General features: G+C 40.6%; 2 protein-coding genes and 1 long non-coding RNA gene across 10 annotated transcripts in view; 1 reads left to right on the top strand and 2 right to left on the bottom strand.

The window, feature by feature from the left end:
• Positions 1-1,076, bottom strand: part of LOC135300433 (solute carrier family 23 member 1-like) — a 31,811-nt gene extending 30,735 nt beyond the window's left edge. The window contains exon 1 of one of the 4 annotated variants that reach the window (XM_064419887.1): positions 985-1,076. Coding sequence is in view for 1 of the 4 variants with exons in the window: in XM_064419883.1 (XP_064275953.1) it covers positions 716-751 (36 nt within the window). In the remaining 3 variants the exon portion in view is untranslated. Of the gene's footprint in view, positions 1-715; positions 880-984 lie in introns of those variants that run through there. The other 3 variants (XM_064419886.1, XM_064419883.1, XM_064419885.1) reach the window with 3 other exon arrangements.
• Positions 28-12,967, top strand: LOC135300435 (uncharacterized). The gene is made up of 2 exons (XR_010362315.1): positions 28-456; positions 11,254-12,967. It is a non-coding gene; the product is annotated as an uncharacterized LOC135300435 (long non-coding RNA).
• Positions 9,134-24,652, bottom strand: part of CNOT4 (CCR4-NOT transcription complex subunit 4) — a 76,610-nt gene continuing 61,091 nt past the window's right edge. For 3 of the 5 annotated variants that reach the window (XM_064419876.1, XM_064419877.1, XM_064419878.1), the window contains 2 exons: positions 11,326-11,538; positions 9,134-10,545 (listed from right to left, as the gene is read on the bottom strand). In XM_064419876.1, the coding sequence (XP_064275946.1) occupies positions 10,244-10,545; positions 11,326-11,538 (515 nt within the window). In that variant the 3' untranslated portion in view covers positions 9,134-10,243. The remainder of the gene's footprint in view (positions 10,546-11,325; positions 11,539-24,652) is intronic. The other 2 variants (XM_064419879.1, XM_064419881.1) reach the window with 1 other exon arrangement.

Raw genomic sequence — 24,652 nt, 5'->3', positions numbered from 1 at the left:
TGCAAGCAAGAGAGAACATCTCAGTCTTTCAACAGGCACCAACCATACCTCTCCCCACAGGCCTGCTCTTCCCTAGGTGCTGCAACCCTGTTCTGCAGGGCTGAAACAGCACCAGCCCTTTCCTCTGGGAACAGCGGAACAGGGTAAAAACCACTGGGTGACAGCGTTGCCTTAGGATGCAAACATACAGATCTTTCCATGTGCGAGCAAATAAAAGTCAGAGCACTGAGCACCAAGCAAGCACCTGCATGAGCATCCCTCTCTCACCGCCCGCAGGCAGCAGCAGCAGAGAAGGAAAGTCAGAGGACGGAGGCGCGACCCCTCCACCGCCGAGAGGGGCAGGAATGCTTTCGGAAGACTCAAGCACTACCACCGGCGCGATTACCACCTCTCGGCCGTCTCCAGCTCCGTGTTCCCAGGCGCATTCGCAGGCTGCAATAACCGGGCTTTCCAAAGGTACGCTTCAGCACCACTCCCTGCCGCTGCCCTCCCAAGCTCCTCACACAGGGCCGAGAGCTGCTCCCAGCCTGGCCGGAGGCAGCAGCAGCCAGCTGTAAAACAGCTGAGCAGTCAGTGCCCTGCTTCACCCTCTGACGTTCCCCCCACAGCAGTGAAACCCTTGCACCCGCTCTGTTCCAAGGGGAGGGAAGCCGGAGGCCCAGGGCTTCCCTTTGCCCCGCCTCAGCATCACCTGGGCACGCTGCAGGCTCCTTACCATGTCCTGTCCCGCTTGCCTTTTCCAGCAGCCCATCCCAGCAGCCGAAGGTGCCCTTGGAAAGATGGCGCTGCGAGGCTCAGGCGCTGCTCCAGCCGGTGCTGCCGGCCGGCCCCGCCCCGGGCAGCGGCCCGCCCGGCCACCTGCCCTCAGCCCGCGGCCCGCCCGGCCCCCTGCCCTCGGCCCGCGGCCCGCCCGGCCACCTGCCCACAGCCTGCGGCCCGCCCGGCCACCTGCCCGCGGCCAGAGGCCTGTCCGGCCACCCCTGCCCGCAGCCCGCGGGCCTGCAGCAACACAGGCTCTGCAGCAAGTTTGGAACGCCGGCTTGAGAATTTAAACTGCCATTCCGCTTCCTTTTTTTTTTTTTTTCTTTTTTTTTTTCCCTTTTAACGCTGTTAACTCCTTGAGCTCAGGAAAGCATTTCAGAAGAGGTAATGACTGCACCTGGGTTTTCAGATGGAGAAAACCTGACACTTCATGCCGAAAGACAATTTTTAATATAATCCTTTTATTTCCCTCCCCTGCCCAGCAGTGCACATTTCAAACAGGAGTTTCTGGGTTATAAACTTCTTAATTGATCATTGATGAAAGTCAGGTCTGAGCAGCCCCAGCTTAACCTGAAGTCTATGGGTAGACTTCTAAGTTTTGAACGTGAGTCTGCTTTTCTGTTTAGGGCTCTTTTAAAGGTTGAAAGTGTAAACAGTTACCAGGAACAAAGAATAAGATTAGATATCTGGAAGCATTTACAATTAATTGAATATAGATGGAGACTTAAAGGGTTTTTTTGTTGGCATTCAGAAGTCACCATATCCCCCCCACTTCTATATGGACAATCTTCAACTTGGAAGATGTATTGGCAAGAGTGCAAAGCTAGCCAGTCAAGGGGAAAACATGGATTTATCTTTAACACAAAGAACCTAGCACATCTGAAAACAAACAACACCCCCTCTGAAAGAAAAAAAAAAAAGAAAAGAAAGCAAAAAGGAAAGAAAAAAAAAAACCCACCCCAACCCAAAACCCAACAAACCTCTTGGGGATTCTTCATCTCTTCTCTCCAGCACTGGAAATTCAAATCACATGTATCAGGACCCATAGCAGAACCCAAAGAGCTAACTTAAGCACCATCAATTGCATTCAGAAAGCAATGACACTATATTTCTATCCAGCATCTCCTGGGTGGAAGTCCAGGGGCGTGTTCCAGGAGCATATGCAGAGCCTGGCCAGGCAGCAAACACCTCACCCTGTTTGCACCCCAGGACACAGTTATGCCCAAGGCACTCTGGGCACACACGGGGCTCGGTGAGGACTGTGGCATCAGGTCTGCACAGAGACACTGCTGGTGTTTCAGGAGGTGCTGCGGTGTCAGAGGAGGGGCTGGCAGCCCCCAGAACCATGCATGGGGCTGGCAATAAGAACGAGCACCCCAGCATGCCCTGCTGGCTCAAGGATCCAATGTGATACCCATACAGTCGGGCTACAAAGGCTGGGAGTTTTAGTCTGCTGACTTCATTTCTGTCAACATCTGCATCACATTTCAAGGAAAGATGTCTTAAAAAGATGCAATTTAGCACTTCCTTGTGATAAGAGGAGGTTTGATGGTAGATGTGGATACCACTGCCACTTTTCCCTGGAATGAGGGCTAGGGACATAGTTTTTTTCTATTTCTAATAATAAAGGAATCTATTCCAATTTCACCTATGTCACTTCTTTTTTCACATGACCAAGCTATGGGAAGTCTGGAAGCGGGTGATAAACTTTTACAGATCCCTGGAAGATGATGATGTTGACAGTGCCATTTACCAGCAACTGCACGAGAAGGAAGAAAAATCTTTCATTCTCTTAAGGCAACTGATGCCTTAGAAAGGACAGGGAAGGATCTGCTCTGAGCTTCCCTTCAGCTCACATCCTAACCTTACCTTTCTCTTCCTTACCTTTTCCTCTCTCTTCTTCCAGCCAAGTCTAATGCACAGGGAGGGGAATAATCCTGTTTCAAGGTAAACTGTTCAAAAGAAAAATTGAATAGGATAGGAGAAGTCTCATTCCTATCTATGTCTTCCTCTGTTCCTCTCCTTTGTTATGTTTTAATGAATCCAAAAAACCTCACTGCAATCTTCTCTCTCTCCAAAGAGATTTTTGTTCAAAAATACATTTGGGACTCAGTTTGTTCTTTGGATCTGAGTGAGGCTTTAAAACCAAACATGTCATTTTTTGCTACATAATATTAGAGATTGACACCTGCTTTCACTATAAACTGAAATGATGCACATCGCAGATATAAAAATCTTTTGCCAAACATGTCCAGAAAGTTGCTGATTTGTCAGCAACTTCACATGAAGTGTCATGACAAAAAGCTGGCATTTTCAGTAAAAAATTGACACAGTAGTTTTTCGTACAGAGAAAACTGTCAACTTGAAACAAGCATTTCATGCAATTGATATTTTAAAAATTATTTACTTGACAAAATTCAAAAGTTTCCTTGGAGTAACATTTTCCTGACTTTTTTTTTTTTAATGCATGTATGCAAAGCTCAGCTTCCTAACAAAACTCTTTGATCCCAAATCATTGTCTTAGCCAAATTTCTCCAGCAAGGAAGAGCACACAGCCAGGTCTTCCACAAAAGTCATCTCAAGTAGCAGAAACCAAGAAAATAAATATGGGTTAAGGGCAGGAAGTCAGCTTTACTACAAGTATCCCTATCTGTCCTTTAATCTTTGCCTCAGCTCCTTGGACCAGCACAGCAAGAACTGAGTGAAAGTGTGAAGAGCCACACTCAGCTTCAACTCAGGAAAACACCATCAGTGAGGCAACAAGAAGCACAGTTTGCATTTATTTACCAAACGAGGAGGAGAGAGGAAGGCAACTATATAGAAGCTTTAAGTAATTTGTAACCTGGAAGAAGAAAACCTCTTAGACTATAATCCTATGCATCCTTGCCATGTTACACAGAGGTTCCTGTTGGAGCCAGCATTCACTGAACCACGTATATCACCTTTTTTTTTTAATTTAAATTATATACATTCAATATCCTGCAGAGAACTGAACCTTGGAACTGAAGGAAACCATCTGAAGAGGGATGGAGATAGCTGCAAGGCCAGCTCATTGCTCATTCTGCCCCAGGCAAACCTCACAAGCAGTAGCTTTCTGCTGAGTGTCTGAACAAAGCACTCCCAGTTGGTTCTTTTTTTTTAAACAGGATTTTAAGCTTCAGACTCCACACTGTAAACCTCAGCCTGCATGCTTATTTTGAAAGAGCTAAACAAGTTTTGGTCACAACTTTAAATTCTCCAGTGAAGGTTGGTGTACCAGCCTCCCATGACTGTTTAGCAGTCTCAGACTCTCTGGAGATCTGGCCAAGATTAATGCTGGGACCTGCAACATCCAAATGCTAAAGACATGAAATTCTAAAAACACATTCATTGTGAGCTTGAAAAGAATGGCCACCTTCTGGCAGTACAAGCTTTCTAGAGTAACATTTTAAGTGCTGGTAAGTAAGAAGAGTAAAGAGCTGAGCAAGTCTCATTCTCTCTCCATGCACCTCAAACACACACATTATTTGTCAATTTTAAGTCTCAGGACTGGGAAGAAGAAATAGCAATCTAGCAGGATTTCACAGGAGACAACAACAGTAACTATGTGATGCCTCTGTCCCACTGAAAGATTCACCTGTGTTGCAGGAGATGGATCCTCCTGACCATCAGATATTAGGCAGATCATTCTCCTACAGATTTTAGATTAAAAAGGACTTTTCTGTACTGTTTTCCTCTGCAGTGATACCACCTCTGTTCAAATGACTTCCACACCTAAGTCACTGCATCAGACCACCCCAGACCAGTACTTTTCGTCAGTAAAGCCAGTATAAAATCTCCAGCTGCCAGGTCACCCAACTCACCTCAAACCCTCACAATGCAGCAATTCTGAGTGCCACAAGTCCCTCCAGCTCTCTGAACTTGTATGGCAACAACTTTGTATGGCCATTTCCATCTGAAGAGCCCTCAATTTGCCACAGAAACATAACTGCAGTATGTCTGGGGCAAAGGCAAAGCCCAGAAAGTAGGGAAGATGAACACCTCGCTCATTAACAATACTCCTGCATGTAGATCACAGCATCCTGAGGCTATGCCTTTTCTTACATTGCAAAGCAAAGCTATGATGATACTTCACCTTTTTACTCTTTAGAAGCTTTATTTATGGACTCAACTATTAAGAGAACTCAAGAGCTCCTTCCTATTGCTGCCTGGAATCAAAATACAAAAACTTTTCAAACAATATTAAGAGTGGTAAGAGAAAAAGCAATTCTTCAATTAAAGCTTTTGGGTGCACAGATATGGCTGTATATGCACCTGTGATGAAGGATTCCTATAATTTTTATAAGTGCAATTACTCAGTATATCTAGCAGGTACATCCACTAGGAGGTCAGTGGCCCCAGTAACCCACCCTTAGGTCACCCCCTTGAAGTTGGTCCAGGGGCTTCTTTACCCTATTTCTTGTTATGTCTCAAGTTCTGATGGAAAACAAGACAATGTCAGAAGTTCTCTTTTCAAGAATAAGACTAAACAGAATTTCAAGAATGTGTTCAAAAGGTTTAGCTTATTGTTCTAAAACATGAGGGCAGGAAAACCATACAACTGTATCTTAAAAATTTACAATATATGAAAAACCTATGAATCTTTAGGCGTGGCTATCAGCTGAACATTCCCAAAAAGGAAAAAAATTCTGAGATTTGGCAAAGAGGAAGGAGCGCAAGCTCTTTCATTTCCTGTATCTGCATTCAGGTCAAACATGACCATACACCAGTGACGTGAAAAGTACTTCCACAGCTGGCCATGCAGCCACACACTACTGGAGATGTAAAGCAAAACCACTCAAAGCCCAGCTTCATGCCAAACACCACTTACACAGTACATGCTCTGGCCACACTGAGAACTCCAGCTGGACTGGAGGAGAGGTCATCCCCCTCAAGACATTACAAGTACCTACAAGCCCTTCAAGTCAGGCCAGTGACAACCCCAGTCCCTCAACCAACCCTTCAAGCCCTGTGCCTGCCACCTCTCAGTTTCTTGACACACCTCAGCTCTGAGCAGTGAGTTTTTACCCCAGCACAACAGCTTTTCCCAGAGGGAATTAGCCCCAAGCAATGCAACACCTGCCGTGCGATCTTCTGCAACTTCCACACTTTCTGAGGAGAGGGATGAACAATAAGCACCCAGGTATCACAAGCTTTTCAAGTGTATTTTTCTAAACTCCCTTACAAGCATAAGGATGGAAACTGATGCATGATCATTTCTCTCTCACCAGAAGAAAAAAAAGCCAGAAATCTCAGCAGCATAACAACTTTACCAAACCATAAAAAACTCCAAACTAGAACAGAACGAACAAAACCACAAAGCCAAAACCATCCTCCATTTTCCCTAAAATCCAACATCTTCAATGTTTGTGATTATATGAGCATCTCAGGGGAAAAAAAACCAACCTTACTGGACAACAGAGTTCATGATGGAGGAAAAGAGAAACAAAAGCTGAGTTCAGGAAATCCCCAAACGGGGACAAGGAAGGTCCCGCTGGACCCAGCTGGTTGCGGCCAGCACCGCTCAAGTGCCTGCCCCAGCAGCAGCAGCACTGCAACAGCGATTCAGGGGCTGCAGGAGGCAGGGGCTGCCAGGGGGTGAATTCACCTGAGATCAGCTCAGCACAGAGCCAGAGCCTCCCTCAGCGCCAGCAGCTGCTGCTCAAGTCAGCAGGCCGGGTCAAAACCTGGCACCGGCTGACACCCGGCTCCTGGTGCCAGGCACAGGGAGCCCAGGGCACTGCCAAAGCTTTCCCAGCAGGAGGAAAACTGAACTGCACAGTCACCCGGTGCATGCTGAGCACGTGCCAGTTGCAAGTGGCTCTCCTTAATACTTTTTCACTTTTTTTTTCCCAGCATTCTTTTTTTTTTCCTTTTTAGTGGTTTTCTTTCTCCTTGTTTTTTTTCCTATTTTAAGTGTGATTAAAACAGGTCTGTCAAGACACTGCATTTACAACGTCACCTACCTGCTGACACTTGATTTCCAACTAGGTTTTAAAAGAAAAAATTCATGCAATGGCTCTTCACCTCAGCCAGAAGGTGACACTTTATTCATTGCTGTATCTAAAAAAACAGAATTCCCTTGTTTGATACTAAAAAGATGGTGGGGGAGGCCATAGGGCAGGAACCCTTACTATTAATCCAGAACTGCTCACCCTCAAATTAATACACCTGAATTGTAAATTCATTAAAAATGCCACACAGTTTCTTATACCAACACATCCGTAACCAACAATCCCCTTCCTTCCCTCAACACACACTCATACACATTTTGGAAGAGAAGTCTGGCCCATCCTTTACCTTCTCCAGACATTATCTACCAAAAGTGTTACCAGTCCTGGGTCACCAGCCTTTCAGTCAAGCACTGTTCTTCGCTTAACACATGAAATACCTGCAAGTATCCATACAATATAAGAACCAACAGACCATGAACTAAGACCATCACAGTGGTGTTCTCTTCAATAAATGTTCCTGTACGTTTCTCGTCATAGGAAAACTTCATCAATTAATTTTAACAAAAGCCCTAACAAATCCACACCCAAAACAAACACCCAACAAAACAAAACCCACCTTCCTCCCCCCAGCCAATAACCCCAAAACTTCAGGAGAAAAAACAGGTGAGCTTCACACAGTTGAACAGAGTGCAACACCAGGTTGGTTCCCAACTGAGGGGATGCAGAATCCACATCAGACAGTACACAAAAATAGGCTAAATGTAACAACAGCTGCACCCAGCACATATCAATCTGATCACTGATACACCTTACTGTTGTAATGCCAGTATTACCCACCAAGAAGTCTTGGGAAAGCAGCATCATGAGGAGAAGCCATTGTAGTTGCAAAGCTTTTCCTGAAGGCTAAGGGTTTGTTGGTAGGCCAACCACACCATCTGCTGCATGGCAGCAGGGAGTGAGTGTCTCCCAAGCAGCTAAAGCCTGCTTTCCAGTGGCAGCACACCATGGGCACAGGGTTGCCACAGCACCTCCTACACTGCAACGAAGGGGCAAGTAAAAAACTGAAGAAGGCAGCAGCTTCAGAAATTGCTATGGTACATAGAAAGCAGTTAGAGCTGCTTGGGGAGCCTTGCTAATTTTCAGGGTCAGGAAGGGCACTCTTCTAAAACAAAATGTTAAAGGTGGAAAAATGCCTAGCAACTGTGGAAGGAGACAAAAAATTCCAAACCAAAGTTCATTTATATCTTCACTAGCACCTCCAGCAGACAGTTCCTGCTGGACTGCACCCCCAGTTCAGGGGCACCAGTAGGCACCGCCATAGATGAGGCCATTCCAGCCTGCAGCACTTCTCTTCCCACCACCAGCAGTTACAGGAGATGGCTGGGTGACAAAAACATAGTTTACTTTTTGGGGAGCACTGGCATGAAAGGGTGTGCACATTCCCACAAGTAACCAGAGTACATGACTCATCTACAGCAACGCTGACAGTTCAGAAAGAGCACATACAGGCTCGTAATACAGAGTAATAAACACAGCACTAAAATGGCAATGCAAGTGAGAGAAGAGCAAAAGTATGTAGTTTCCAAGTGCTGCTTTGCATAACAGGATATTTAGAAATACATCATGCAGATTGAAGACTTTGCTCCTCTGTCCAGTGGCTGATTCAGCATTTGTCCCCACTTCCAGAAAGTCCTCACCCCACCCCATCCCGCTTTTGGCTTGATAGTTCATCAGTGGAAATTCCCTTCCTTGCCCCTGCCAGCAGCCAACATTTTCAGAAGGCTGCCAGCCTGAACTGTACAGCTTACACCAGGCATCCTTAGAATTTCAGGCTCTTTGCCACCCTTGTAAGCTACATCAATCAGCAGGTCAGCCACAAGGCTGCAGGCTGTAAATATGTCTGCTTGCAAATATAAAGTCTTACTGGAGGCCTTCTGCCCATCAAGAACTCTTCATGCCCTGTTGTGCAAGGACAGTATTTTACACCTTTATGCAAGGCTGCTGACAAACACAGGGAGTCGTAACAAATCCTCTGCCATACTTTCAGGCATATTATTGCATGCTATCTACCCCATGTGCCATGGCATTTAATTCAGAAAATATAAACAAGATTTTCGTGCTTCAGTTTAAAAGGATACCACCAATAACAGTTACAGACTGACTGCCTCAAGATATTGCCATCAGTAAAGACAACAGAATCCCTTTAAAAGATTTAAAGTGTTATGCTTTTTCCACCCTTCAATACAGAAGTTACCATACAAAGCAGTATTTCCAGTGATAAAGTAGTTCTGGTTTAGATGAATAAGAAGAAAATCCCAAACATGCAATGGCATACATTTTTTACCAGATGCACTAATTAAAAATCCAAGGTTAAAAAAAACCAAAAAGCAAACATGAAGTCATCATCAAGTTTTCTGTTTTATTTAAGATTTTAGTTTTAATTCTGAAGAAAGAGGTACATTTCCTTGGTTTTAGTTTTAGCGTCAGGTTATAACCATGTTTATTTATCTGTTTCTTTTTTCCTGTCTTTTCAATACTGCACAAACGTCCAGAAACTACAGGGTTAAGTAAAAGCTGCAGGCAGAGGAGGTCAGAGGTTGCTCCTGATGGTGATCATGTGGCCCCAATGCAGTGCTATCCCAGAGTGCCCTAATCAGGTGAATTTAAAAAAAAAAAAAAAAGAGAGACTGACAGAGGAGACAGAAAGACTGAAGTAAATATCACTCGTGCTTCAGCTGCTTATAATTATATTACGTATACGCTAGGTATTAAATCTGTGAATACTTTTAAAACATTAAAGTTTACTTGAAATCTAAAGCCAAAATTAAAGAAAAATCTTATTCTCCCCTCTTTAAACCACTCTAGCAACATGCCAGTTACTCATAGCTATAAGTGTTTTGTCTTTCAACACACTTCATGTCAAACTCTGACTGATGCAATAAAATCCCCTGCTTTAAAAAAAAAAACAAACAAACAAAAAAAAACCAACCAACCCCAACATAGCAATTTCCCTGTGTAGTGCCACACTGAATGCAAAATAAATGCTGGGCCACTGCTTGCCCCACATGTTCAGTAACTTCATTTAAATTAAATACCTTTTTTATGTTCTTGCATTTGATTCTGCATTGCACTTTTCCCCCTACTGCAGATTGACACTTTTCCACTAGGCAGAAATACTCATGTGCAAAAGACGTAAGACAGTAATGTTCTCCTTAAGCATTGAGACTGCATTTTGATTTCTCTCTTTTTTTTTTTTCTTAGAATGGTTAGAAAGTATTTCAAACAGTGTAATTCAAACACTGTTTCTACAGAAACTTAACAAAAAGAATGGTCATGACCCTGTGATGGCATTGCATTTGGGGGGGGAAGTTTGATCAGGAACTGGATTCTTCAGAAAGAAAGATATGACAGGGAACGGTAGGTGGGTGTGGGGAGGAGTCAGGGTGGGACACTTCCTGCATTTCTAACGTTTTGGGTCTTATTTTTCTTTTTTTCTTTTTCTTCCTTTCCTAATGACGATCCAGCGCTGAGCTCTGTAGTAGATCTGTGGGGGTTTTACTGGGGGGTCTGAAGGCTGTCTGAAAGCCTGGAGGGGGGGAATGGAAGCTGGTGGGGTTTGAAGGAGGAGAGTAGGGATTCCAACTGGCTCTGTGCAGAGGGATCTGTGTGCCGAAGGGGTTACTGTGGTGCGTCTGTGATGGCGCTGCACTGGGGCCGTCCACCTCTGTGAGGGCCTGAAGAGATTTTAGCCAATGTGGAGGATTGTCATCTTGAAGAGTGTCTAAACTGTTTCCTGTGGAGGCTGGGATACCTAAAAAAAGAAGAAAAAACAGGGATACAGGCAAGTCAGAGGAAAAGCAATAGGTTGACCATGAAGGAGGTCAATTTAACCTAGCAAAAAGCAATAATGAAAAGACATGATTAGTTTGTACAGAAAATGCATTTGACATTATGTATAATTACTCTGCCCATAAAAATATTTAACATTATATTGAGATACGAGAAAGTTCACCCTCAGAGCACTTCTTCACAAAACACACATTTTTCTATCAAACATTCTGCTCAAGAACTTCATCCTTGTCAACATGACCTTACCACACCAAGCTGCCAGTACACTACACACTTCACCTTTTATTCTGCCTACTTGAAACATGCTTCAGCCTCTCTAACAGGGAGACACAGCCAGACAGCCTTATAAAAGAGAGCTTTATAAACAAGTGGAGTACGTCCCTTTTTAAATAACCAAGTCCAGTGACTGCCTTCAGTGCCTCAGGACCAGCGACGCACATACCGGACATGCCATCCAGCACAAGGGACACCTTACAGATTGACCCTACAGGAAAGCACTGATGCACCTGACTGCCTGCAAAGGTCCTGGGCATGCATTGCAAAGGCCTAAGTGACGCTCTATTATACCTAGAGGTTCCACAAAAATTCCTGGACCCTTGAGATTTTGTGGATGGAAGCTGGAAGAGACCACCGCATACTGACTTTTTCTTTTTTTTTTTTTTTTTTCCAGATGTAAATCAGTTTGTGCCAAATACCCATTTGATGGTTTGCCAGTGGAGCTGAAGGAGTGAGAAACGGTTACCTGTGATGATTGCGGGGTCCATCCAGCTGCCAGGGCTGTCCCAATTCAGGCTGTCGGTGGTGGCAGTGTTGGACGTTGGTACACTGTGGTTGGCGTTGGAGGGGGAAGAAGCATTGGGCAGTCCACCAAAGTTGATGTTAATGTTCGGTAGAAGTGCCCTTAGCCCGTCCTGCCATTCCTTCATATTTAAACTCTCTACAGAACTGCTGTTGTCTGGGAGATTTACCAACAAAAAAAAAATGAAAGATAAAAAAAATAAAAAGCTGAAGTTAGAAACAGATGTTCTTCTTTGGTGGGGTATGGGATTTTGCTTTTACTTTTTAAGCTAAGCATTAAATACTTTCTCTGTCCAAAACCTAGGGTCAGTGTTTCCATGACTGATGAATTACTCAGAGGGGCTGGCAGGTTTTAAACAAAGTGTAAGGGAATGGGAGAAAGATATAACTCCTCCCCCAATATGTATTTTCCCATATTGATTCAGAGACTCAAATAATCAAGGACACAGTGGCTCTCGCTCTATTACTAAGAGGGGAAAATCTAGCAGGTACTTGATGAGAATACTTCTGCTGCAATTTGGCTGCTTTACTGATGGGCAGCAGGCTCAAAAGGGTTATGCGTATCAAAATGAAGAAAGGCTAAGTAGGGCTTTGCAATAGAAATGGAACGTGAGAAACCAGGGAGGCTGAGGAAAATCACAGATGTCTTTTGTTTTGGTATAGCTTGCTCATTCACAGCCCTAGAGACGTTCTTCTGAAGGAAATGGTAATGAAGTTGGAGGGAGTGAAATTTCCTCTTGCAGTTGAAGAACAGTAGAGAAAATTCTTTAAAGACCTGTCAGAATAATTTCTGACACAGCAGTATCCTCAAAACTTTGGTAACAAGCAAACCAGCCGGACACCAAAGCAGTCAAGTCTCAACTATTTGCCTGAACGTTTCAAGACATATTGATAAAGGACAACAGGATAATGTGGCTATTAGCACTACAGCAAATGATCCCTCGACACAAAAGTCACACCATGATATCTAGAACAGACTATCCGGTTCTGTGATCCATCTCTCGCTTTAAGTATCTCAAATAAGGACAAACCAGACATGAGCACTCCAGCTCCTGTATCCAATACAGCACGTCATACTTCATTAGCTTGTGGTCAGTTATATTTGGAAAGGAAGTGTTAGGCACTATGTTGCCACATGCCTGTCTTTTCGACAAATCTCTAGAATACCCTTTTTATTTTTTTTTCAAACATCTCTGCCTGTCCTGATTGAATAAAGAACCCCAACCTCAATCAGAATTGTTATAAAGAGATACTTTCATAACACTGCTACTTCATCAAGAATATAACATATTTAAGTCTTCCTGGAAAATTAGAGGATATCACTAACTCACAACCTGATTTTGAAGAGTAAAGAAAGCAGTCTTAATTGCTATCAAAACCTGCCCTGGCAGTTTTTGTAAAGCTGAACGTTCAGGAAAAAATAGTGTCCTGAGCAATTACCTTTTTGTAACTAGAGGGGAAGAAAAAACCCCCAAAACCAAACAAGACAAGTACCTGAAATACTGTCCTTTCACAGCTCCTCCTTTTTCCTTTGCAATACTAATGCACAAAATAAATGTTTTTAAATAATTCAGTGCCACATGTTTTTCATCAAAACCTACAATCCTGAGATTAAAAATAATAAATCAAAGTTTTAGAACGTATTAGTAGAAAATGCTGTCAAGAGATATTGTTCACAGCCTTCTAGAACATCCATAAGCCCATTTGAGACAAGTTCTAAATTAACTTTTTGGAGCAAAAGTAGCCAGCTCACAATCACAGAAATAACTGCAACAAATTCTGCATTGTACACCATTAGTTTCCACTTTCTTTTCCTCACTGCTGCTTCTAAAAGCTTGTGCAAAGAAACACAGCTCTGTTTAATTATTTACTTCTACTGCAACACCATAACCACACAAAAAATGCTTACCGGGTCTGTGCATGAGCAAACAGACTCATCTCAACACCTGTGAGCTGGGGATCTGCAAGGGTCTCAGTCACTGACTTTACTAACCCCCAACATGCCCTCAAAGCTCTGTGCAAGAAAATTAACCTGTAGTAAACTACCTGCAACATGTCATTGAGGAAGACTAAGACAAAGCCCACAGGATGTTATAAGGAACGGGATAGGAAAATTAATGTCATAAGGCATTAGGCCTCCTTGGGCTAAGAAAATATGTACATTTTTGTCCTGCTATTCTCCATGTAAAAAGACATAATACAGCACACATAAGGGTCAAGAAAGCTAGCGAGTGTTTAGACACAAGACTCATGAAATGGAAAAGGCTGGCACTTTCTGGTGAGGAGACACTGCTGCCTGAGGCAGGCACAGTGCACCACTGCTAGGTACCCTCTATAACACAAAACAACAGGAAATAATAAACTGAGGGAGACTGTTCTTTACCTCAATTGTCTGAACAAAATCTACTTGGATACATGGAAGTCAAGAGATGAAAAGCCTAAAAGGATTCAGTATCTACCAAAATGGTGTTTGCTAGCTGAAGAGAGTCAGTTTGATACAATCTTATGCTCCTAGGTATAAAAGTGACAAAATAGAGAATTACGAAGAAGTTACTGTCTTTCCCAAACAGGTGTGTTTGTAAGGCTGCAAGGCAAGCTAGGACAAAAACGTTGGCCCCTGACACAAAAAAACCCAAGCACCATCCAAGCACCTCTTTGCTGAATTCTAGCAAGTTTTAAACAGCCTAAGTGAAAATGCAAATCCACCCCAGAGACGGAAGTTACTTCTACCGAGAAAAGTAATTACTTCATAAATCATTACTCATCCCTCAGCTGGTTTGTTCTTCCTCTTAATACATCTATGCTTCATGATGAAGCTAGGACCACAGTTAAAAATGAGAAAAAGCTAGCTCTCAGTTAATGCAGATGTATTAAAAAGGGTATTTGCATATTATCCTCCCCTACTTCTAAAGGTAACTGGTTGGAAGGAGTAATTTTCTGACTATTAGCAGACTTCTCAGTTGGACATTACAACCTAGGTGTATGAGAACCATACAACAGTTTCCCTCTCTCAAGGAATAAAAATGCTGTCTCCTTCCATGGGCTAATCTTAAAAGGCATAAAGCAGCATGCCCACTGACAGTGGGAAAACACAGAAGAAAACAAGGTAAAACTCAGATAACTGCAAAGAAAGTGTTTTACACACTAAGATAAATAAGAGATTCCTCCCCTCATGCCCTTTGTCTCCAAAATAGAGAATAACCTCATGAAGCATCACTGAAAGCACCACTACTCACATGAAAAACATTCTCAAACACACAGCCTGCACTCTGGTCTTCCCTTGATGTACATTTCACAATCCTGTCTGGTCTAGTGGAAACTTGTGTTTACAGGGGTGAACAGCTCCCACACTTCTAGGACTGAAATTTTCCTTTGTCTGAGGTGGCACGTCAATGTGAAATAAAAGCACTTGTATGTAAAATTTGCAAAGTCAACCACCATCTTAGAATTAGAAAAGGAAAGAAAAAAAAAGCTTCATCACAAATGCAACTTGTCCATCCAATCTAAATACAAAACATTTGAAGTTAACTTAAGAAAAATAAAACATCTGAGAAGCCTGAACATTAATTTGTATAAAACTAGTCACTTAATGAATTTCTAAATAAAATCATTGCCCCATTATCACATCCTACCAGACAATGAAGCAGTTTTACCTCATTCTCTACCTACAATGCCTTAACACTATTTATTCAAATCAGGCAAAGCAGTGTTATTTGGGGGAGAGGCTGTGAAGAGGATTAATGGCCAAGCCAGAATACTGTTCTGTTGCACAGAATCAGTACTTTTGAACATGTTTGCACAAGTGTCTGCTGCACTGATATGGGCTGTTCTGTGACTTCCAAAATTCTGAAAATGACATGGCAATGAAGACCCAAAAGTGTTTCAGATTTGGCTGTGCCACTTTGGTGACACTGACACACTCAATCTTTTATATTGATGGCACAGCAGAACTTCTTGGTGTGAGACAAGCCCACTCGAATATTCCACAATGACTAGACCATTTCAAATCACTGCCCCAATTCTGATACAAACCTATGGTAAAATCCAAAGAAAATTCACCCAGTACATGCTTAAGTAAATATGACCAATAGGAAAGATCACAAGACTGTTACATTACAGGTAAAGCAAGAGCATTTCTCTGCTCTACCTAACTTATATTCCAAGCCATTACAAAAGCCTATTTTCATGCCAATTGAGTAAAAACATTAAATACCTTCACACCAAGTCCTAAATATTCTAGTCCCACTGAAAAGCAAACAGTCCTGCAAATCATGGTCACAATTATTTATTTTTAAAGAACCCATCAGTATGTCGTATGTGTGACCAAGACACATGGTGTGTCAATTACAGAAAATTATCAAATAAGCAAAATAAAATCAGAGGAAAATCATCATATGAGAGAAAAATAAACTTCTAGCCCATGTCATATACCTGACTGCAAAAAGTGGCAACAAAAGAAGCAAAGAGACTATCAAGGTGTACTCAGTAATAGAATAGCTATTTCAACAACCTGCCTGTAAAAAGGCCCTTGTGAAATCTTCAAAGATACTGTACAATAAATTTTGAAGCCAAAGAAAAATTAGAGGAAAAAAAAAAAAACATTAGGAAGGACTACCAGGAGTTCACAAAGAGTCTGTCAACTCAATTAGAAGCAAATGGAGTCACCAGAGAAGCACACCCTTTCAAGTGACATCTCTGGTCCCAGTCTCTGCCTTGTGCCACCATGTTCAGAGATTTTAAGTGCTTTCCCTGAAACAGCCTATGCCCTATTCTGAGAAGTGACTGGGGCTTCTCTATTTTGATCTCAAAATAACTTTGCACTGTATTCCTGTTTTGAAAACAGTTGTCCAGTACTTCCCTTTGAGGGGGAGAGAGAAAGACAGGACAGTTTATCATATCCAAAAAAAGAAATTATGACCATCACATTACATAAACTCAAAAGCTTTTAATTCAAAGGTTGTATACTTAAACATCAACAAAACAGCTACGATAAGAACTATACCTGTTTCATTTCAGTATGCGTAATAAGCTGTTTGCTCATGAAATTTTTTAAAATAATGAATAAAATCCCATTTAAACATCTGTGACCTGAAGGATTTCTCTCTCAGCTTCATTGACTCTATGACTCCTAGAAATCCTACAATGCTTAAACGAAACAATGAAGTTTCATCCATTCACAGAGACCTGAGAATGTTACTGGCAGATTAGAGAGGATGGAAACTGTCTACATTTAAACAGCAGTGCTACCCATGAGGAATACAAGTGGCCTCTTCATCATACTAGAGAGCCATCTAGTGACAGAGCACTAGAAGGTAAAGCTGTTTGCAGTGAACCTTTAAAAGCCTCACAAACATTGTCTACACATGGGAAACAAATCAACAATTCACAAAACCCAGATCTGTAAGTGTCATTTCACAGTGTGAATTTCAAATGAAAGCCTTACAGTCATGAGCTCTAAGAGCTGGGGAAACAAAAGATGCACATGTACATATAATTTATGTACATACACACACCTACAAAATTGGCTTTGGTAGACAAGAGACACCAGTCTACGATCAGCTTTAAAATACTGCAAATAAAGCACATTTTACCTCTATTCCATATTGATTTCCATGGTTATAGTAATTCCACTCAATTTAAAAGACAGCCAAGTAAACAGAAGCACACTATTCTTCAATGTCAAATAAATCCAACTGCAACTTAACTTGCCAGTTAGCCAAACTATCAAGTAGAATATACTAATTCTAAAGTATACACTTAAATGGGGAAAATAAGATTTTCTACATGATTTTTTGATGATGATCTGACAGTACAACTTTTCTGCTTTCTGTGACTAAGTAAGTTATGAGTCAGAAAATGTCATTCATTTTCAGAGGAAATCTCTTCAACATGAGTATGGGGAAAGTAAGAAGACTCATATTTGCCTGCATTTATAGTGTCAGAATTTTATTAGGCTTGAGAAAAGCTGTGTTACATCAAGTATTCTGGAGAGTTCTTGTGATTGACTTACACTTACCACAGCTCAAGAGACCAAACCATAATTATAGCAGCCAGCAACCCAATTTTAATCTATAAACTAATTTTAAATGGAGATTCCAAGTTGCTTTGAAAAACATCATTGACTTCCTACAAAATGTTTCCAGAGCATCCCACATTTTTTATTACTGACTCTATAAGAAAATAGTTTTTGGTGCTGATAATCTTTAATATTACCATAAATCTAAGTGCACAAAGACTTAAGATACTGAAACAAATGAAATAGATACTTGAATCCTACACACAGAACAATTTGATTAAAAAACTCAGAGAGCATGCAATTCCATTCATCTGAGAAACAAAGTTCATTTTAACCTAAACTGCTTCCTCTCATGTCATGCACCAGAGTTCAATCTCACCAGATTACCCTGCTTGTCAATAGAACAAACTTTGACTTCAAAAGAAAAGCCCGCGTGTACAAATATACTTGTGAGTACACAGATAGATACACGCATAAATAAAATCAAAATATTTGAAATTTGCCCTATGGGCAATGCAATAACTAGAAACGGCAAAGAAAAACCCCATGATCTTTAAAGCTATAGTAACAATTATCAAGAGTCTATCATGTTACAGAGATTCTGGATTCCAGGAATATCCAACCAGTCGATCAACCCTCTGATTCAGACTGCGAGACCAGCATTAGCACAATGAAATCATACTCTGGCAAATGATAAACTCATTTTTAATCTTCCCACATCTGCAAACAATTAAGGCTGATATATATTTGTAGATTATTTCAATAATGATGGGAAAACTAATTGCAAGAAAGCCTAGTTTTCACCTTCTGTGTCACCTTCCGTGACAAGAAATTCATTCTGATTACTAGGTGCTGTCTTCTAATAGAAGTGACCTATTTGTTAAATAGATTTTTAAAATTCCTCTGAAGACAAGATGGAGTTCAAATGAGGCTGTGTAGAAGAAACCAAAAGATGGCAAGGGATGGGAAAATTTTTTTTATTTTGCCCTCAAATGTGATTTGGCAGTACTGGGAGGAGAAACACTATTTGCAAAGCTGCTCTTTCAGCTGCTGCTATTCCTTCAGGATTCATTTATGCTCCTCCCCCAATACAATTTTCAAAAAGACTGTATTTACTCTCTCAGTTGCTTTTCAAGCTGGAACACTCAGAAAAAGTTTATGCAGAAAGCCTTTGAATTATTTGTACTTTTTGCTGAAATGCACCAGTCATTACCGGTATTTTGTTAAATGGACTCAGAAAGAGCCAAAGTTTCAGGCCCATGCCAAGACACAGCCTTTTGTTAGACACTGGGGTGGCAGTGCCAAGTGCACTCACTTTCCAATCTTTAAAAAGAAAATGCCATGTTTTTAACATCACTAAGACAGCTGCACCTTTTAACTCATGCCAGTGACCTAAGGCATAGTTTGAAGTGACTTCAGAAAAGCGTCTGAGAGAACACAGCATCCAAGGCTAAGCAGCTGCCTGCTGGAAGAGGAAGACATGTAAGACAACAGAACTGCCTCTTACACTACTGCAGGGCCATCCCACTGTCTTACCGGTTACCTGGGAAAGGAAACAACCTTTCCATGTTTTGGTGAACCAGTCCTAAGAGGTTCTATTAAAAATAAATAAATAAATCTTCCTTCCTTAAAAGCCAACATCTAGTGTAGCTGAAGCTCCTTTGCTGACACTACTACAGACAAAAAGAGTCATAAAATTTGATGTGAAAAACCACCAGTCTGATTGTTTCTCCCTGTTTCTGGAAAGTTACCAAAAAGGCTGACAAGACTAACAGTCTAGAAGGCAGACTGGGTCACCTACTCAGCCAACCCCACATTTATTTCAAATGCAGTAGTGTTAATGTGACTAGTCACTCCTCTGATACATTGCAGCCAAATTGGAGGATTTTTCTCTCACTTTTTTCTTTGTCACATACATATTCTTCCAAAATAAAATTACACATTTAAAAATAGGCATCTTGCTACCCAAAAAAAAAGCAGGATGCCTGTCTTTCACTGTCATGCCTAAAATCTTGCAATCAAAGATTTAAAATAAGAGCTTAAAACCAAGCTAGAGATGAAGACATATTTATGTATCAAGTCTCATTTGAAACAATATCACCTATATAATCACAGGAAAAATATTCAACAGGATTTAGAAAACAGTTGCAGTATTAGCACTGAAAAGGCACTGGAAGGAAGGGTGGGTGTGCAAGATGAAATTTCAAAACAGATGGAGACCTAGTATCAGGACTTAAAGGACAGGTGCTGTGGATGAAGTTTTCTCAGAGATCATTACAAGATTACACCAAGTAAGCCAGGCCTTTGGAGTAAATGTGGAAGTGTATGGGAGTTAAGGGACAAGACACCAGAGCTAAGAAAAGGAATATCCACAGCAGATTTTGATCTTGACACTGATTTAATATTTTGGAAATTAATCTGAAATTTTATTTTGTTTAAACCTGGATGCATAAGAAAAAAAACTCCTAAACTCCTCCACATAAACAAATGAGCAAGCCAAAAGTTTATTTTCAAAATGGATTAATTCCATATTGCGCTGAACACTTCTCCACCAGTGCAACAGAAAATTAAAGAAGAATGAATTTCATGGTGGGGATACACACAGATAAAAAGCATCTCCTGAAGAGGAAGGATGGAGGACTAAGAACCTCCATGAAAAAAAAATGGGTGCTGTGAGCAAAAGGACTGAAGAGAAGAACAAAATGTTAAATAGCAAAGGCTGTATTAACAGTCATCTTCATTGAGGAGACCAGGATATACAAGAACCAGTAGAAGCAATAATGTAAATAGCTGAGGGCTGCTTACAGAAGGCACTTTTCATTTTACAATTTAAAAGTAGTTTCAAATGAGGAGTGACCCTGTTATCCAAGCAACACATCTACTTCTGAGAGCAGCTGCTCTGCACTCTGGAAAAGATACAAGCCTTTGGAAATGCCATACGTGGCACATACAACTACTACTTGTATCAGCTAAAATGTTCACCAGATTTCCTATTTTCAATATTTACCCCTAATCAGAGAAAGACTTCAGGCAGGCCTAGATCTGACCACGGGGCACAGAAAAGATGACTTTCAGTTGCCATGCTTTCTGCCCAGCTGGTGTTGGAAAGCCAAAGATGAAGGAAGAACACCAAGTGAGCAAGCAGTCTTCTTTAAAAGACTAGGACAGAAAATTAATAGACTAATGTCTCTCTTACTGTTAAGAGTAAGGAAACCAATACTTAAAACAGGCATTAAAGCTTTCATATAATGTCAGGTCAAGCGGAAAAGTACAGGAAAATGTTTCACCATGGCATTCAGATAAAGGGATGTGAGGCACCACTGTTTTAAGTCACATCCTTGTTGCGAGGGTATGGGATCAAATGCCTTTTTTAAACAGCACTTGGAGAATTTTTACAGCATGCTGACCTCATGCTCATACCACATGGCCCAAACCCTCATTTGAAACGGGACAGTAGCAGAACACATCCAAAACCCCATATCAAATTATCATCCTGAGACCACAGGAAAATGTCAGCTGCTGTGCCACAAATTCTGTTTCCTTCCAAGACTGTATAAAACAAGGCTTGGAGTACATGTTTGTTTGTTTGGTTTTGGGAAATAGAAACAATCCAGGGAGAGGAGACAAAAAGACAAAGACCAAATAAAAAAACATTCAAATAGAAATGTAATTATATTATGGGAAAATAGCAAGTCAGACAAGGAATCTTAGTATTAAAAGGAAATGCTAACCCTTATTCTGCTATGTCATCCTTTTTTGTGCTGTAAATAGTCTTTAAATAATATGACCACAGCCAACATATAGGGATCTTCCCTTGTTTTACTAAAATCTTGCCTAAAAGGTAGCATTAGGCAAGAAAGGATTTGATGTTCAAGGCAAATTCAACAGCTGAGGAGCAGAGGCCAGAAAATTTAAAGCAGCAGAAGATGCAACACCACAAACAGTTCAGAAATGGAAGAGCTTAGTACTTTAAGTGGGAAGATGTTGGACCTTCTTAATAAAACTGTCATTACTTTGTCCTCTCTGCTACCAGCTACTGCTTCACAAAAACCTAAATGCAGCCATGACATGAAGACACACATGCTAATCTGTGTCTGGATAAGGAACGCAACACCACTACCACAGACACTGCTAGGGGACACCCAAAATTATCAGAGCAGTCTACCCATTTATTGTCTCATCTTTAAATATATGCAATATCAATCAATAAGGATATACGTATTCAACAGATATAAGCCACAACATCAAAACTAAAAGATCTTGAGAGAATGAAATTTTGATTCTTCATTATATTTTATTACACAGACTTATTACATTTAATCCCCACGTTTTGAAATATCAGGAACAACTCACATAAATGTATGGCAGCTTCCATATCAGTCAGCTGCATGGTCAAAATATCTTGATGAACTTTACAATGGTTATCTTCAAAGACAACGAACACAATATTTTTCCCCATCCTAAATAAGGTTAAATTCTTTATGCTTCATACCTGTCCGTGTCCACTTCACTCTTCCCCTATTTAGATTTTTTTATATATATATATATATGATATACATAAGTTGCCTCTGTTCAACAAACATTTGGAGAAAGCTTTGATATATGATTTAATTTCTAGGCTGTCCTGTGCAGAGTCAGAAATTGGACTTGACAATCCTTGTGGATCCCTTCCAACTCAGGGGTTTCAATGATTTTTTTGGGAAGAATATATACGTGTTGTGTAGGAGTAGTCTTGGAAGACTTCAAACTACCTCATTATTATGGTCTACAGAGAGCTTACAATCAAGTTTTACATTCAGGGTAATTATGAAATTACTAAATGAAGTAATAGCCAGAGTTTCAAAGTGTCAAGTACTTCATCTTGCATAGAACTGATGGGAAAGTGGACTAACCATTTTCAACTTTTTCCTAATACTTTTAACTCTGAGTTTGTTACTGTATTTCTCTGTAACAAAATCAATGACTACCAACTCCTCAGTAAATTCAAGAAATCGAATATATTTTCAAATTAATATGAATTAATTAATACATCTCATTTTGTAAGCATCTGTCTCAAAACACACTGTTAATCTGAATCCTACCTTATTCTATGATCCCATATCATACCCATTATTTTTGAACACACCAACAAGCAGTAGGGTGGCAAACATGATAGTGTACTAGCTATCAAATTACAAAGAGTTTCCTGTTATCTTATAGTAAAATAAAGGCACACCCCCACCCACACTGCTGTCAGTAAATCAATCTTTCCCTTGGCATTATCTGCAGAACAAAGCATAGCTGCTGGCCAATATTCTCAAGATAGCTTGCGTACAATCACACTGTCCATGAAGAAGTCACTGGACTTTTCTCCTGAAGCACAGTTCCACATTTACAATTCCACAATAAACCATCAATCCCACTTCAGAGAGCAGCAATAAGCTTAAATCATCCCTGAAAATGACAACATGAAACGTCTCCTACAGTTTAAAAAACAATACAGTGGGGGAAGAAAAAAAAAGTTACTCTGGGAGTCAATCAACCAAAAAGTTCATTTAAATATGGGTTGGGGACAAATGTATGCCTGATGAATATGACACATTTGAAGTACATGCATAATAAATCTATGAAGTCAATGTGTCATTTCACTGGAAACTGCAGAATTAGTTAATAATTAACTACTTCCTCTGAGAAACAAGCAACCAAATTCCACACAAAAATTATTTTGAAGTGAGAGCTTAATTAAAAAAATGTAGGTAGTTCCTGTGTTCCTACATCACAGAACACACCTGCCTGAAGCTGTGAGTTTATGAATACAGCACAGCTCTGGTTCTCAAATAAACAAAAGGCAGTTTCAGCAAATTACTTTTAACATGTCACACATGAGCATTTCAAATTCATGTGAATAATAATGTCTAAAGTAGAAACAGCAGCAGTTTAAAAGATACCATTTTCTTAATACAAGCTTCCATACCACAAATACACCTAGTGAAACCAACTCTAATTTAGAAAGCCTAGAAAATACTATACTAACATATGAATTTATAGAAGTTATTAGATCTGCTTGTTTTGACATAAACAAAAAACTTCAAAAGGGTTGATTATATAGAGCAAGCAGAACAGACTCATGTGCCTGTTCCCACCCCTTTTTTTTTCTTACCAGTAACTAGTCCAATATTAGCTACTTTAGGAATTTATAATCCTGTAAGAAACTGTGATCAAAGACCTTAAGAAACATGTGGGTTTTACAGCAGCAGAGGGTCTCTGCTACAAGACAGAATGTGAAGTTTCACCTGCACTTGGTTTCTTTTCCTGTTATATCTGAACCAGCCAAGCTGGCAACATTGACTAAAACACCCTAACATGGACTAACAAAAGAGCCAAGAGAAAGGAACTTCAGGTGCACTACAACTCACTCTTCCATACTGCTAAACAGCTGTTATGATATGCACTGCCTTTCTAGCAGGTCAGCTATGGTATGATAAAGTTTTACACACATGAGTTATCTGTACTTGGACACCACTTTCTTTCCCCAACCCCACCAGATAGATGTATCTGTAAATTACATGAGGAAACTAGGAAAATTCTGTAAGTACTTGCTACTGATAGACTAAAACAAAAGAAAGAACAGGAATTATTTTTTCAAACAGAAGATAAAAGGGATTAATTGAGAGACCTGTACTCTAGATGCAGATTAAAAAAAAAAAAAAAAAAAAACAAAACCAAAAACTGGAAACTATCAAGTCAGCACACAAGAAAAGAGCCATGAGGTCATCTCCTAACTTTCAAAATATTTGTACTTCTGAAGCAGTTAGAGCACTAAAATAAATACAAATAATAAAAACCCATAACCCAGCAAATTAAACCAGAACTGATACGTCAGCTGATTTCTGGCAGCCGGAAAAAGAAAAAGGAGTTATCTATCCTTGTGCAAAATATTTTTTTTTCAAGATATATCAAAGCTGATGTGTATCAGCTGAGAAGTGTTTGCTCTGCAGCAACGGCTATCTAATTGTCAGCCAGTCAACTAACAATATTTTCTATAACAAGAGATTAAAACCAACACAAAGGAACTTTCCATGGTTACTACAGCAGATGTTTATTTTAGTTTTAGCATGATATTTGCCAAAAATATTTTTGGATTAATCGGTTGTAGCAGCTGCATACAAAAAAGGACATAATTGTGTTACCTTAAAACATATGGGGGAAGCACATGGCCTGGGCTGTGCATCAACCACACAACCTGCTTTTCAGAAGTCAAAAAAAAGATCTACAA

This window comes from Passer domesticus, chromosome 5 (assembly GCF_036417665.1).
Source record: "Passer domesticus isolate bPasDom1 chromosome 5, bPasDom1.hap1, whole genome shotgun sequence".
NCBI classification, from domain to species: domain Eukaryota; kingdom Metazoa; phylum Chordata; class Aves; order Passeriformes; family Passeridae; genus Passer; species Passer domesticus.
This window is presented reverse-complemented; position numbering and strand designations above follow the sequence as displayed.